Raw genomic sequence first — 17,141 nt, forward strand, 5'->3', positions numbered from 1 at the left:
GAAGACAGAGACTCTGAACTGAAAGAGATCTAGGTGCCAATCATATGCCTGTCATTTCTAGATAAGTAACTTTGGGCAAGGAATGTATCACTGAGAAGCCTCTGTTCTGGAATCTTTAAGATGGGGCTAAAAATCTGCACCTCCTCATTAAACTGTTGAAGAGTACATGAGATACAGCTTGCAAAGTGTCTGGCACAATGCCTGCCATATAGCAAGTGTTTTACAAGGCAATATGTTTTTTAACATAATTTTATCCATCATGAATATTTAATAGATATTCATTTATTAAAATGAATAAATTTAGCCATTAAGTTAGAAAAAGATTTTAAAAAGCAACCTATTTGTCAGGAGAAAAATGTTCTGTAGGTTATGACATTTATTTAGACTTCATTTTCCTCTACCATTTAGAAGGGGTAATTGTTGAATCACCCCATTTCAAACAAGTGGGAGAGAGCTTTCTTAATTAGATCTGGGAGGAAGAAAGGGCTATCTCTAGGGCATCCTAAGGGTTTCTCTGTCCATTTTTTTTATTTGTACATTTATTCTCCATCTGGATCCCAGTCCAAGATTTCCAACTTAGAAATGATCATATCAGTTATTTGCTGAGAAGACCCCTTTGCCACAGGACCCGCTTCTTCCATCTCCCTCTGAGACTTCGTCTCTTACCACGTCCTGCCATGCAGCTTTGCTGAGACATTGACCCGTTAGTGGCCTCTCTTCCATTCCCACCACAAATACACCTCAACAGAGAGATATCCCATGTGCTGGTCCACTCCCCAAATGCCTGCAACAGCTACGGACTGGGCCAGGCTGAAGCCAGGAGCCAGGAACTTGGGTTATCACCTGCTGCTTCCCAGGTTACACATTAACAAGGAGCTGGAATTAAGAACCTAGCCTTGGCCAGCGCCGCGGCTCACTAGGCTAATCCTCTGCCTTGCGGCGCTGGCACACCGGGTTCTAGTCCCGGTTGGGGCACCGGATTCTGTCCCGGTTGCCTCTCTTCCAGGTCAGCTCTCTGCTGTGGCCAGGGAGTGCAGTGGAGGATGGCCCAAGTGCTTGGGCCCTGCACTGCACCCCATGGGAGACCAGGATAAGTACCTGGCTCCTGCCATCGGATCGGCGCGGTGCGCTGGTTGCAGCGCGCCAGCCGCGGCGGCCATTGGAGGGTGAACCAACGGCAAAGGAAGACCTTTCTCTCTGTCTCTCTCTCTCACTGTCCACTCCTGCCTGTCAAAAAAACAAAACAAAACAAAACAAAACAAAACCTAGCCTTAGCAAGTGAATATGAGATAAGACATCTCAAGTGGCATCTTAATGGCTGCACCAAATGCCTGTGCCCCAACTCCACCTTCTGATACTGGTACTTTGAAAAAGACAACAATCTACCAGGAGATCTTTAGACTTTGAAAGGCACATAACTGAGAAATCACACTTCTCTAGGTTGAATCTGAAATGTGGTGTTTCCGTGGACATTTGGAACTCTGAATCCTTTATAAAGTTTGGCCCTCAGGAAGACCTAGTGGAAAAGGTAGATGTGTATTTTCTTGCCATCTGCCCACTAGACCTGAAATCCTCAGATAGAATTTCTAATTTATGGAAGCGTTTGTAGGTAAGTAAGATAAATTACAGAAAAAAAAAATAAAGCTGATACCCATATCCAGCTCTCTACCAGATTCAGTCAGGCAGGACACCCGCCCCAAGTCAAGATGTTACTGTTCACCAGCACTTGCCCCAGTCCCTCCCGGCTCCTTCTGCAGCTCATGCCCCTCTCAGTCAACGGGACTCTCCTCCTTAGCTGTCGAGTCAGGGGGTCTTTGAGTCTGCCTTCTCTGACCACCAGCACCTCATCCAGGAGAGAAATCCTGCTGGCTCCCCCTACACGTACATCCAAAAGTGATTTTCACCACCCCCAGTGCCATCATCTCAGCCCAAACCATAATCACCTCTTGCTTAGATTGCTGCAATCAGCTCCCAACTGATATTCTTGCTTTTCCCTTTCATCCTGACAGTCTATTCTCTCCACAGCAGCCAGAGTGACCCTGTTACAGACTAAATCAGACTCTGGCTCCTGTGGGTTTACAGCAAAACCAACATCCTAAGTTCTCAAGACTTACAACACTACCCTGATCTGCCTCCCATACCCACCTTCATGTGACTTCGTGTCACATCTTTGACCCTGTTCTCTCAGATCCACCCCCCGGTTTCCCTGCTGTCCCACAAACCTATCAGATACACCCTTATCTATGAGCCCTTGAACTTACTTTTCTTTTGCTCAGATGTCTACAGGGTCAGCCCACTTGCTTCCTTGAGGACTGACTCACAAGTCACTTTCTAATTAGAGCCTTCCCTGTCCATACAATCCAAAGTACTTATTTTGAATATTTTTCTGTCTTCTCCATTTGAAACAAGACTAGGGGTATTGGATTCTCTGGGTCTAAATCCAGGGCAATATATAAGAGCTGCTTAATAAATAGTCATTGCATAGATCAGTGAATGTCACTACCTAGCCTATATTCCTTCTTCCTAACTACCAGTGACAAAGAGATCAAATCCAAATGCTGCAAAATCAAAAGCTGTCTTTCAATCTTGATGTAACTGTGCTCTCTCAACTAGCACATCAGGTGGCTCCAAGTTTTACACAGTACCCAGCATACGGAATCAGACATGAGTCTGAAAGCTCCAATATTCCTGATCTCTCACAAACATCAGACTCTGACCCCCACACACTTCCTGGGCCAGTTTGCTGATTTCTAAATAGGACAGACAATCTTAGGCAGCCCGAGTGTTTATGCAGAGTTACAAAATAATTTTAAACCCGAAATCCACCAGCAACAATTTGCATGAGAAATCTTTTAAGTGAATATTTAAAAGCATGCATTTTAAACAAGCCATATCAAACATAAAATATCCATTGTAGCTCTAAAATGAAAAATCTTCAATTGAACATTTTTTTTTCTCACGAGGTAGCAGAAATGAGATATGGCCAGAGAATCTGAGGAACAGATGGAAATGTGGAGGGAGGCAGAGGCCCAGGGGGATGGAGTCACCAACTGAAGCCTCTTTTTGGCCACAAAAGCCTCCTTACCCGTAGCCACACACACACACACATGTGCGCGCGCCACAACAAACCCTCCTAAAAGCATTCAATCCAGACTGCCCTGCACAAGCTATTTTCTCAGTGCATTGGCTTTCAAAACTCCTTCCTAAATTCAGGGGGAGAAGGAGCTATTGGGCGCTTTGATGCTCCACTCCCATTTCCCATTCCCCCAGCATCTCCAGCAGACCCAGAACGTGCAGTCACGTGGCCACCTCTCCATCTGCACTGAAATGACTGGAGGAAGCAGGCACCAATCTGCCACACGGAACCAGCAGGAGGAACGGCTGGGGGCCAAGGCGTCTGGTTTCTTTAAGCAGGTAGATGCAGAAAACATATCAGCCTTTTGTGAATCACCTGGACTGGCTGGGCACTGGGTTCCTCTTCTCTCTGCTGGCTGGAGTGGCTGGGAAAGGTGCCATGGGGCTGTAGTCCCACACAAGCTCCACCAGTTCCCCTCTGTCCTTGAGATCTTCTAATCTATTGTGCAAATGTGTGTCCCCATCCCTGTTTCCTAAGTCTCCCTTCTTGTCACTCAGCTTCTAAGTTTGCCATGTATTTTGAGAATGGCATTGGGTTGGCATGAATGACTGTCATCTCCAGAGAGAATATTTCCATCCAGGAACTGCACCTAGCATAATTCTGTGGGTAGCAGAATCCCAGCTGCTTCCTGTTAAGCCAGGCCAGTCCAGTTGCTGTCAATGACTGCGCTGAATTAAAGAAACCCTGGCACCTGCCTGGTGAATGCAACAAGTTCCTCCTTTATCCCACCCATCGTCACAGTCATCCATTTGTGTCAAGAAAGGAAACATATGAGCGTGGCATCTACTACTAGAGGGACACAATTACCAAAGACTCCTTAAGGGAAAAAGTCAGTTGTTGGAGCATTTAGGAGACACACATTAGGCCTTCAGGCACCGTGTCTTGCTTAGGCTAAGCATACGGCGCTACAGGCACAGAGCCACGGGTACAGCCTGGTCTTTGAGAGGTGTAACCACCACAGACACATCACCTGCTCTGAGTTGACAGAGAAAAATACCAGCTTCTTGTCCCAGCTCACCCCTCCCTCCCTGTGACAAAACAGGGAATAAGTTCAAGGAACTTGGTTATTTTGTCTCCATCCCGGAACCTATGTAAATTTACTGACAGGTATGAGAGAGTCCCTTACTTTTCTTAACCACTGAATTCAAAAGACAAAAATGTAACAAGTTTGGGCCACAACACAGGAGTGATGGATAACTCAAGGCTCTTAGTATTGGTGACTTTTCTACTACTATTGACACCTGTGCAAGTTGGAAACTCACTCTTTCTGCCAACAACATGTAGACAACTAAAGGCCATCCTAGAAATACCACGATGGTCACTTACTTTGCTTTTTTTGGGGGGTGGGGGTGGGGGGGAGTGCTGGGTTCAACAGGTCCATGTGATTGTTTACCAAATGTGTCTTATTTTTAAGGTTTAGTTTTCCAGATTGAGGTTTGGGGAGGGTAATGAGAGGAGAGAGACAGGTGTTAAGAGACTGTGAGACCGACCACATCACTCCCCAGGAGAAGTAACCCCCACAAGCCCAAGGAAGCCCCTGCGCGTCCACAGGACACTTTCAGCAGGAGTTCTGCTCCAGCCCCGCCACTGGCACGCAGCCGGCTCCTTCCCCCACCTGCGAGCCCTTTACCTGCTAGGCTGCCCGGCCGCTGGAGGGTGGCCGTGGCATACAGCTCCTGGGAGTGCTTGCTGTACTGCTCCGACGCGTGCACCAGGCGCTTGGTGGGCGACAGCGTGGCGTACGTGCCGATGGTGGAGCTCAGCTGGTGGATGGGCGAGGACGAGATGGTGGACTGCACGGTGGGGGGCGAGGTCACGCGGATCGGGGACAGGCCGGCCGAGGACACGACGATGTTGATGGGCGAGCTGGTGCTGTAGGACTTGGCCAGGCGGCTGGGCGACTGCTTGGGCGAGGAGCCGCGCGGCGCGGCGTAGGCGGCGCCCTCGGGGGCCGAGCCGCCGCGCTGCAGCTTGGTGGGCGAGCCGCCCTGCGGCGCGGTCAGCGGGGAGCCCCCGCGAGGCGGCGCCGGCAGCGTGGAGCTCGAGTAGTACAGCGCGGCGGCGGCGGCGGGCGGCGCGTCGGGCAGGTGGAAGGCGCTGCCCAGGCTGGGCGCGAACGGCTCCCGAGGAGGCGGCGGCGGCGGCGGCGCGGGCTCGGGCCCCGCCAGGTGGCCGGCGCGGCTCGTCGTGCCCTGTGCCCGGGAGAGGAGAGAACACGCGCGCTTAGCGAGGCAGAAGCCAGCCGGCCGCCCGCCCGGCTCTGGCCCCGGCCCCGGCAGAGGAGCGCAGCGTGGGCGCCCCGGGGTTGCCCGAACCGGAGGCGCTCGCAGCCTGTGCCCCCTGGGCGCGCTGCTTTGGGGGCAGGCTGACGGGAGCGCGAAGCCACATTTGCACAGAGGAGACACGATTGGCTCACAGCGCTGGGATGTTTCTGGAATAGCAAAGGCATAGCCTTAGTCACGGAAAGATTTGAAAGGGCACCCAGTGGGGCCGCCACGCTCTCCCTGAACGCAATCACCAGTCTGTTGCTTTAATGAGAGCGTCGGGTGTGAAATCTTCTCCCCCCACCCTTCCCAGGTCTCTTCATCCAATACACCTTCAGTCTCTGCAGTTGGCCAGGCTGCATACTTATCTGGAGGCCATCACGAATAAACATACTTGTTAGTTTATTCTGCTGTTACTGTCGCCTGGATTCTCCTTTTTGGACAAGAGGAGTTAAACGGGAGAAAAAAATATTGTCACAATGAATACCTTGGTCTTTCAAAAAGAAAAAAAATCCAATTCTTTCTAGAGGAATTACTAATGGTAAACGAAGTCCTCCCTTCTCTAATTTGTCAGAGTCTCTGTCTCTGTGGAGCTCCTTGGAAAGGGCCCCCTGCAGCTGCCTCCACTTGGAAAGCTCTGTTGCCTCTCATTTATTGAAGAGGACACAAAAGACAGCCAGGGCTGGGTGGAGCTGGAAAAGCAGTTGGAGAACACCCTTTCCTTGAATCAGGCCCAGAGACAAATTTGCATTTGAATGAAAACCAAGCATTGTCAACCACTGCTGGGCAGGAGGGCAGGGATCTTCCTGGCTTCCCTCCCCAGGGAGCACAAAGGCTTCTGGTGTGAAAAGGGGGCACCTGAGAAGAAGCCAGGTTTTGAGATCAGGGGTGCCAGTTGGGTGGGGAGGAGGAAGCTGGTGGGATGCGGGGTATGAGATGGAACAGATGCTAGCCACTGACACTCCGAGTGACGCCTCTCCACCCTTAGGGAACTTTCATCTGTGCACACACAGCCTTCCACCTTGTATCAGGGATGCCAGCCTCACGGGGCACTTGGAGGACATTGATTGAACAGCATCAAAACCCTCTATGGGTCGGCGCCGCGGCTCACTAGGCTAATCCTCTGCCTTGCGGCGCCGGCACACCGGGTTCTAGTCCCGGTCGGGGCGCCGGATTCTGTCCCGGTTGCCCCTCTTCCAGGCCAGCTCTCTGCTGTGGCCAGGGAGTGCAGTGGAGGATGGCCCAAGTCCTTGTGCCCTGCACCCCATGGGAGACCAGGAAAAACACCTGGCTCCTGCCATCGGATCAGCGTGGTGCGCCGGCCGCACCGCGCCGGCTGTGGCGGCCATTGGAGGGTGAACCAATGGCAAAGGAAGACCTTTCTCTCTGTCTCTCTCACTGTCCACTCTGCCTGTCAAAAAACAAAAACAAAACAAAACAAAAACAAAACCCTCTATGAAGAGCAGCCTGTCATGAGGAGAGAAATCCTTTGTTGAAAGATGTGTGTGTGTGTGCGTGCGCGTATTGCATTTACTTATACATACTTACTTGTGTGTGATATAGATGTTGATATATATATATATATATATATATATATATGATATAGTGGCTTTGCTCAATGTAGCATCTCCAGCAGCTGAAAGAGCAGGTTTGATTCACAGCAGAGACTCTAGGAGTATTTGTGGAATGAGTGAAGGGATGGTTCATAATAAAGACCCTAAGGCTTTGGGTAGAAGGGCTTTTATGTGTGGGGGCTGGTGCATAAGCTTTGCAGAATTGGGTGCTCGTGTCACCCAGAGCATGAACAACAGAATCGGGATAACCTCCATGACCTCCCTAGCTCTTTAATTCAGCATCTCTGAAGCAGGGATCTAAGAACCAGGCGTTTCAGAAGCTCCTCAGGTGATTCCAAGATGCAACACAGGAAGGAGCTCTCCAACATGGTTTTCTTTCTTTTTTTTTTTTTTTAATTTTTTTAAAATTTTTTTGACAGGCAGAGTGGACAGTGAGAGAGAGAGACAGAGAGAAGCCAGGTGCTTTTCCTGGTCTCCCATGGGGTGCAGGGTCCAAGCACCTGGGCCATCCTCCACTGCACTCCCTGGCCACAGCAGAGAGCTGGCCTGGAAGAGGGGCAACCGGGACAGAATCCGGCGCCCCAACCGGGACTAGAACCCGGTGTGCCGGCGCCGCAAGGCGGAGGATTAGCCTAGTGAGCCGCGGCGTCGGCCCAACACGGTTTTCAAAGGGCAGTCCCTGTGCTTGTGGCTGCATCATGAGCTTCAGGGTCGCCCAGCCTTAAACTGGAAGAAACGCTGGCCCAGGGCCCTGGGGTTCTCCAGGAGATGTTGGTGCTTGCCCAAATGTGAGAACCAGAGGGCACAGATTCTGATGTGGGTGGTCTGGAGTGGGCCCGGAGGTTCCCATTTCTAAGTCTCTAGGGGAGGCAGAGCCTCAGCTCTGAGCAGCACCACTAAGCTGCCGACTTTGGTTTTCTGACACCCTGCTGGGGCTCCTGTCAGTTGGGTCTCAGCACCATGAAGCCATGCAGAGCCCAACTGGCAAGGGATGAAGAAGCTTCTCCCAGGGTTTTCTGACAACTCCTGCACTGGGAGCATGCAAAGACAAAGAACTCAGAGAATCTCAAGACAGCCCCCTGCTTCCAACAAAGCCAAATCTTTATGTTATGCACTGGATATTAACATTAATAATCACTTTATACTACATGAATGCTGCTATTATCAAACAGCATAATTTTAATCCAATAAACACTAACTGAAGTATACCAATATATATTAAAGCAATACTAAGTCAATATTATAATGGTTAATGTTGGACTAACACATGTCCCAGGAAAGCCTTGACAAACTACAAAACTATTTTTTTTCTAATCCATTGGAACTTCTAGTCTCAGCTAATTTGATGGTTATTCTGGTCTTCCAAGTTTCCTTAAATGGCCCCCAAACCTGTAGACATCTTGGGTAGCACCATATTAGTTCCAGACATTTCAACAAGCATCAGCCACCAAGTTGGGGACCTTTTAGACACTGTTGGATCTTGGTGAAATTGTACCAAAACTTTTTTACACGAGAAAAGGAAAACACAATTTTTTATACAACTAGGATAGTAAATGCTACTGCCCACTATTCATTAAAATGCAACTCAAGACAAGATTTCTGAATCCATCTGTCCGGCAAGCCACCATCAAGAAGCTCTTGCAGGGATGCCAGCTGTACTGGTGAGCTACCTGTGCAGCAGCTCTGCCCAGGGAATCATCCTGCAGAGTTGGAAAGGAAAGGTTTGCTTTCTGTACCATCCAATATGGCAGCCTCTGGACCAGCGCTTGAAATGGAGCTGGTCCCGGAGGAGCTGAATGTCAACATGCATTTAAATGTGCATATTTTCAGTAACGACCTGTGACTTGTGGCCACCTCACTGCTCAGCACAGCACAGCTACAGGAGCCCTTCTGCAATTTACAGTGAACAATCCAGGGGTGTTCTCTGTACTTTGTTCCAATAGTTTATAGAGTAATAAATGCCTAGGAATAATTCCTTGGCTGAACAGAGAAGTTTATTATGCAGCATCACTTGGACATACAGAGTGATCTTTTGGGAGCGTGTTGTTACTCTCGTGTTCTCTTTCATTGCTTTGTATCACTTAGTAACTCATAGTCAGTTAGGGATGCATGAGGGTGAGCTTCCAGCCTGCTGTGTAATTCACAGGAAGCTTTATTATTACTCCAGTTACTGAAATAGAAATAGAAACCCATTTCAACACTTACGGGACTTCATCGACTTTGTTGTCACAGAGGTTCAATTCTACCTTAAAGTATGTTAACACAAAAGTCAACAACAGGAGTCACTGTGTACTTACTCCTTATGTGGGATCTCTGCCCTTAATGTGTTGTCCAATGTGAATTAATGCTATAACTAGTACTCAAACAGTATTTTATACTTTATGTTCTGTGTGGGTGCAAACTGATGAAATCCTTACTTAATATATACTAAATTGATCTTCTGTATATAAAGATAATTGAAAATGAAAAAAAAGTATGTTAACACAATGAAACTGTAAATGTAATCTTAAAGTTAGAATTCAGATAAAAGTTCACTTTATTCAAAAAAAAAATTAAGCTAAAGATTACTACAACATACTCCTTCCCTTGGGGTGTTTGGGAATTTCCCATAATCTAAGTCAAGATTCAAACTATATTTCATGTGCACCAAACGCAGAATGAGAATTGAAACAAATTCTCTACTATTGATGAGACCCTTAAAAGAAAAATAATATAGAACTTTTTAGAACTCCCTGGAGCAGACTGGGCCCCCAAACTGTCTTTGATCACACAACACAGGATTGCTGGGAGAAATCACTGCTGATGTCTTCCTTCTCAGAACTTGGCTCCAGCCTCAGCCCACAAGGCTACTTTGTGTTTCTGACTCCTTCCAAATGGGAGAACCTACCAATGTGAAACTGACAAGCAGGCAGAACATTCGCATACCAGTGGCACCACTGCTAAGTAGATGCTCTGATTACATCGTTTCTGATCTGCAGAGTTTGATGCACATTAAATAGAATTAGGTTCTTGCTTCAGAATATGGAAAATTCATCAAGAAAAATCTGAAAATTCTCAGAGTTCTTGTAAATTAAATATTCCTCTGTGTATATGTAAGTTTCTGGCTAGGTCAGATTTAGGAAATATTAGTCTATTTGCAAGTTTTACATTATGTGTTTGTATGTGTGCTTGCTTGTATGTACTCAGGGATACAATGGGGTCTTTTGTGTGACTATGGAATCCATTTGTGGCTATTTTGCAGAACTGTTTAAGGGAAGGCTTATTTTCAAAGTGAAGCAGAAAGATACTGAAAGGGGTAGTAGGCAGTACTTGAAACTGCATTGTTCTCTACAGCCTGAACCACTAATGTGTGAATTCAGAAACTAACTCAACAAACCACTAACAGAAGACTATTATACTACGTGTGAAAATGAGGAGTTTGTTCTGGAAGGGCTCTCAGCACTTCTCTTGCGGGGAGCATTAGACTTGATGTTATTTTGGAGATCTATCACTGTAGTGTTTTTGGTATCAAATACTATCAGGCCCACAATTATGATATTGTTCTTTTTGGAAAGCAGAACCCCTGAGAATGCGACATCGGTGGACCAGAAGTGGTATTGGCCCAGGTACTGAGCAACCTTACTTCCTGATCTCTTCCCACTGTGCCTCTCTAAGGGAAGCAGGGATGGCAAAGAGGTCAGAAGGGGACAATCCTCAGACTTTGAAAACTTACTTAGTTCGCATACTTTTACAATCAGGCAATGCAAACGAGACAAAAGGCACCCAGGGCTTCCGGTCAGTTAACAAGAGAGCTGACAGCCTCTGGTCACTAAGGAATCTTGACCTCCAGTTCTGAGTAGGCCACGTCACTAAGGAAAACTGCATTTTCCAAAACAGGGCCATGATTTAGGAGCAGTCCTTGTGAAGACACATTCAGACCTGCCAAGCTCCCTGGAACTGTCACCGAGGGTCCTTGCTCTGGGACAGGATGGAATTTGCCCAGAATGCCGGGCAGCCAGGCTGACAATGGCAGGAATGAAAACTGAAGGCCCTGTTTGGTGGCTTCCTAGAGCCACACTAGTGACAGGACCAGCAGTCTGCTCCCATGTACTGTCTGTGTCCCTTCCACTTGCCCTACCCTTGTTATATGAGAGGGAAACCTCAGCACTGATGGTGTTTCCGTTTCACAGGTGGCATGGATTCGGACACGGGCACTGAGGCATCTACTTGGAGCAGTGTTCCTGGGCCGGGACCGCAAAGCCCACAGGGCCAGGGTCACAGGAGCGGCCAAGCACATGCACGTGGCATGGCATCAGGAGAGAAAGGATTCTAGCTGGTGTTGGAACTGTCTCGAGGCAGAGCAGTTTAAGTGGCAACGTGGTGGTGAGGGAATGAAAGCAACGACTAAAATGTACTCAGTGAGCTCAGACAGCCAGGACAGATTCTGGATGCAAACACGCAGGGCATGGCTTTAGGATGATGCCTTGGAAGAAGTCCTTTTGTAACTGGGAGCAGACTCGTAGTGCTATGTGGCACTGCTTGGTCTGTGCTGCTAAGACTTTTGAGAAAATGTTGCAATTCCCTGGAGTGACTTTGTCTATGATTTTAGGCTGGCACACAAATATGGAGAAAGCCATTGAAATGAGAATAAATCATCCATCCTAAAATGCACACAAACTTATTTAGGTATTACTCAGAATGTTCTCACAATATAATATGATTAAAACGAGTCTGCATGCCCAAACAAGTCCAATTTCCCTGGGATATAAGAAAAAATTTGAACACTACTGCCATTGCTCACAGGATTTGATAACTTCTCTTTTGAAAGTCTTCTGAAACCACCTTTTTTAAAATTCTGATGGAAGAAAATCCTAGTACTACGAGAAAGGTTTGATTTTGGAAATAGCTGAATGAAATCATCAAGCACCTTGTCAGGCAATCCTCTTGAGGGGTGCTGGTTTTGGTAAAAACTAATCCGTAACATGGAGAGTAGAAACACCTTGCGTGCACAACGCCCACACCGTCCCTCTTCTGCACCAGTGGGAGCACCACCGCCAACAAGGAAAGAGGGGCTGATTCCACCGGGTGGAGACAGCCCAGTAACACTGAATGGTGGTGCCCACAACAAATTAAGTGTAAGTAATTGAAACACTAAGGAATTACTTTCCCCAGATGAGAACATCCCCAGGAAAAGGATCCAGAGAACTGCTGCAACCTTGGGGATGATAATGGAGGGAGAGAGGCAGCTATCTCATAGACCGTACTGTCTGTGCCACTGCAACCAGGACAGAGAAGTGGCAGGACTTTCATTTTCCCAAGGCTGCTACGTCACTGCTACAAACATGGTAGCACAGATTTGCACTGCCTTGCATTCTGAATTCACTTGCCTTGGGTTTTCCTTGAAGGAAAATTTGATCAGGGTCATTACTGATACATATTCTGAAAATTGTTTCCTATGGCCCTTTAGTGACCTACCATTGGAAAGAAAATGAGAGAAAAATGTATCAAACAGTGACGTAAGTACCTTCTATAAATTCATGCTAAAGAATGCATAAGGAAGGATTTCTTACTGATGACTCTTTCTTATATCTATATGAGCATTGCAAAAATACACTAAGAAAGCTTTTATTTTAGTAAGAGGTGCATTTGATATCATTTTAATAACTCCAATATTTGCCCAGAAGAGGAAATAGTCTAGTAAAACACACACACACACCCTCCCTGAAATGAGAGAAGTTTCAATTATTGAAGCCAGATTAAATACACTTATACTAGAAAAAGAATAAAGGACGGACACAATGTTAAAGCAAAGCAGGAAGCTGGGATTCGTCGAGGTGGACATGTTCAGACTATCTTAAAAATAAATGGTCTATCAAGTGTAGTTCTCTTTATCAAACCTTGCTGCATGATTCACTCACACAAAATAAATGAACAAATTATAAATCGTCTTCCCCGTTTCCCACAAACATGCCCGGGAAGACACGTAAGGCAGCATACGTGTCCTCTAATTGCTGCATGATGTGTGCATTCTATGCTAAGAATCCCCTGCGATTTTGTGATTTCCACGTGTATGGGTGACTCTTCTCTTAACGTGTATTACCCAAGGATGTCTTTCACAACTGAGCAAACTGCAGTGCGGTCACAACACTTGTCCCCATAACCCTTGTCATTCCACAATGGACTACGGTGGGTGTTCCTTGGGAAGCTGCTCCTCCTCTCACAGTGTGGGTCTCTGTGGCCTGCTCTGGGGTCTCTCTACCACCACCCAGAGTTCCTTGTCTCCTTGTCTTTTGCCTCTGCCTGATGTGAACGTGCACCAATAAGCACCAGTAATGTCCCAAACACAGTGAACACATCAGCCTCTGGCAGAGGTGAGCAGATGGTGTCTTTATAATTACGATATAGCACAAATGAGGACTTCTGAGACATAAAAGTGAGTGCAGCATTAAATAGACAGGCCGGATCAAAAAGCAACAGCAATTCTGCTTCTCACAAAGCTGATTGCTTTTCTAGGATATCCACTATTGTTCAGTTTCATTTTAGAGAATTATCATAGAGTTGTTAATTTCCTGCAGCCAGCAGGCCATTTCCCCAGGATTACGATTGTGCTCCAACTTCAGTTCTGCAGGGAGCACACGGATGGCTTTACAATCTTGGGCTCCTGCTCCACTTTGTCAGTGCTCTATCTGCATGTGTAGACTTTTGCATTCCCTGTATGTTTTGTTTCTTTGAGAGATGCATTGCTTTCTGAGGCTATCTTCTGTTTGGAGTTGAGGAGAAACCAACATTTTTTGGGTATCTCCTCTTTGCCAGAAGTCTTAAATTCAGGTTTTCATGTAGGAAACTGTACATGAATGCAAGCTGACAAAACCTGAAGGAGAGCCATTGTCTTTTTCTTCTACTTACCCAGAAGTCTGTGCAATCAAATTATAAAGAATTTGGCTGGTGATGGAGGAACCTGAAGAATATTTGGTGAACCCTGGGCCCAGCTCCTAGGGATGTGGAGATTGATTTTGTATGATATCCACCCTTTGCAGCGGGGATATCTAATGGGAGGAAATGACTTGTGTCCTATAGTTATAGGATCTTATATATGATACCGCAGAATGATGCCTTTAAAACACAAAGCAGGTCTTGCTGCTCTGCTCCAAACTTCCTATTATCTCTTTTCTTCACTCCAAGTAAAAGATCACAATGATCAACTTGGGCTCCTATCACCTTGCAAACTATAGCACCCTGTTCTGGCTAGTCTTGCTGACTTGTCACAGGCCAGGCTGCTCTATCCAGGCTCATTGCATCTGCTGTCCCCAAGACAGCCACATAACTCACTCCTCCTTCTCCTTCATGTCTTTTTCGAACCACTCCTTTCTCTGTGAGGTTCTGGGTTACACTCACTCCATCCCATCCTTGGGATCTTGCGAAACCTATTCTGTATCTGTTTCTTCCCCACAGAAAACATCACCTTTGGATAAACTATGCCATTTGCTTACTCACTATGGTCATTTTCTGAGTCTTCATCCCTGCTGCTGGAACCTAAGTAACAGAAAATGTGTTATTATTTTTACTTCTCCATGCCAACACAAAGGCTCATGGCAGCAGCAGGCACCGACTCAACATCTTGAATGCATCAGTGAATACCCCAGAGATAAACAAATGTGACAGGTAAGAGCCACTCTGTTTTGATTGGGGCACAAAAGCAAGGTTAACTTGAAGGAACAAGGGAGAAGTGGAGGAGTGGCCTACACAGCTGGTGAGAAACTGATGAGCAGAGTGGGGGAAGGGAATACTATACATCAGCTCACAGTGCTGGGGTCTGATAGAAGGGTGGTGCTCTCTCTGCTCCAGTCCAGCCCCATGAACTCACCCTAGTGTCAGAGAAGAACAACTTCCAAGGGTTTAAGTTGAGTAACAGCAGAGCACAGGTATTTCATAAGGTTTGTGTGCTTGTAGTTTTACATTGGGGCTGGCATAATGGGGCAAGGCAGGGCATGCACAGATCACCAGCGCCCATCACAGAGCCTGGCGATGATCGTTCCATTCCCATTTATTATGTCAGATAAACCACAGCCTTAAAAATAGAAATGAGAATCTTCGAACATTTACGATACTCCTCTGAAATTGCATTCAGAAGTAATTTATAAGCCAGATAGAAAACCATTTGCTTTACTTTAAAATTACACAATTTTTTTAGACAAAAAAGGAATGTTTTTATGTTGATAGATTATTGACCTTACTCACTTGGCCTGGCATCTGTTAGTCATAATTTGAACATTCCTTGCACTCATCATACTTTATGACTATGGGATATTCTAAAAATTATTCCAGCCTTGAGAAAATGAGATTTAACACTGCTCAGAATATTGGACAAAATGTATCACAGGCTTTGAAAAACCACTCAACGTTCTGAACAATGGAGGCATTGCTGGAATGGGATATCGCTCTCTGCTTTCAAGGCTATCACACTAAATACAGAGTAAAAATGCTGGCTTACTTGTCCAGCATTTCTCAAACATTACATTGAAGTCACAGGTCCAGGAGACTATTCAATAAAACATGCCTGGCATACTGCAGCACACAGCTGAAGCAAATCATGGTACCAATATCCACTGCTGAGCTGAGTAAACAAGACTTCAAGACGGTCTCAATTTTGTTAGTCAACTGCATCAGAACCTTTCAACTCTTGGTTTGAGAATTCAGACTTGCTCATTCTTCCATCTGGGCAAGACAGTGTACCAGTAACCTCTGCCTCAAGGGTGAGTTCCACACTCACATTTAATGATGACTTCAATCTACAGCTGCGATGCCTTTGAATTCATAGCTTTGCTACCTTTACAAGTCAGTAACACTCTCTGATTAAACATTAAAGCACACTTTTAATGTGAGGCTGCATCTCAGTGGAATGTTTTAACCACTTCCTTTTATCCACATTCTTATAGCTCCGCATCGCAAGAATGTAAAAAGGACAAAGGTATTCACAGACAAGGGTGTTGCTTGAAGAAGGCAATCATACTTTTAAAATGTTGTTGGAATAATAATTTAACATTAATAATGGAAATGTAAGGAGAGCTTTCAGTTTGTGCTTCAGTAATGTCAGTGTCATATCTGTGAGCTGACTGCAATGCTGGCCCTAGGCCATTCTCATTTGGCCTGCCCCTGCCTCTCTGCAGACAGAGCTTGGGGCCATGTGGCCAGTTAGGTGCTCCTGATACAAAGATGAATACAGCCCTGCCCACAGGTAGCTTTCAGTTTAATTGAATGAGAGGTGGGATGACTAAGAGCAATAAACTGTGAAAGAGTTGGACTCCGAGGTTACAGGGACAGATGTTGGGGAGCAATCCAGGGAAGGGCCCAAGGCAGAGGCCGTGCTCAGCAAATGTGGAAAGAACCCCAAACTCCTCCTCCAAATGGGTGGTTTTGGTGTTGCTGGCTTCATTCTATGAACAGAAGCACAAAAACTAAAAGGGCCTATTGCCAGTGAAGACAAATTTAAAAAGGCTTACGTCAAGGTAGCTCTAATATATATCTAATATATTAACCCTGGCAGTTTGATCAAATATATCTTGCACCTCAAAATTCTGTGACCAAAATGTTATACACACATAACACACACACACAAGATATACACATACTATATATATATATATACACACACACTATATTTATACACTATATACACACACAATACACACCATATAAATATATACTCACACTATATATACACACATAACACACAACACACACACCATATATATACACATACTATATACACTATATACATACACAATATACACACTATCTACACTCATACTATTACATATACCATATATATACACACATACTATATACACACAACATACATATGCACTCATATGCAGTACATTTACATCTTTCTTGAAAAAATAATTTTCCATATGTATATACATGCTTACACATACAATGTAGCTACACACATACAAATACCATATATATGCACACACTATATATCTATACACATAAACACTACATAGACACGCACTATATATACACACACATATATGCTTATGTCAAACATTTATATCTTTCTTGAAAAAAAATTTGCCATATGGATATACAGACATTATATACATATACTACATATACATATACATTACATATACACATACACACAATATATATACACAGACTATAAATCTATATACCCAATTCACA

The 17,141-nt window shown here is 45.7% G+C and overlaps 1 protein-coding gene across 7 annotated transcripts in view; it reads right to left on the reverse strand.

Annotated features, from left to right (window-relative positions):
• Positions 1-17,141, reverse strand: part of CTNND2 (catenin delta 2) — a 982,006-nt gene that overhangs the window by 415,841 nt on the left and 549,024 nt on the right. For all 7 annotated transcript variants that reach the window (XM_070056591.1, XM_070056587.1, XM_070056589.1 and 4 more), the window contains one exon: positions 4,767-5,328. In XM_070056591.1, the coding sequence (XP_069912692.1) occupies positions 4,767-5,328 (562 nt within the window). The remainder of the gene's footprint in view (positions 1-4,766; positions 5,329-17,141) is intronic.

The sequence above is a fragment of the Oryctolagus cuniculus genome, chromosome 14, assembly GCF_964237555.1.
Source record: "Oryctolagus cuniculus chromosome 14, mOryCun1.1, whole genome shotgun sequence".
Taxonomy (NCBI): domain Eukaryota; kingdom Metazoa; phylum Chordata; class Mammalia; order Lagomorpha; family Leporidae; genus Oryctolagus; species Oryctolagus cuniculus.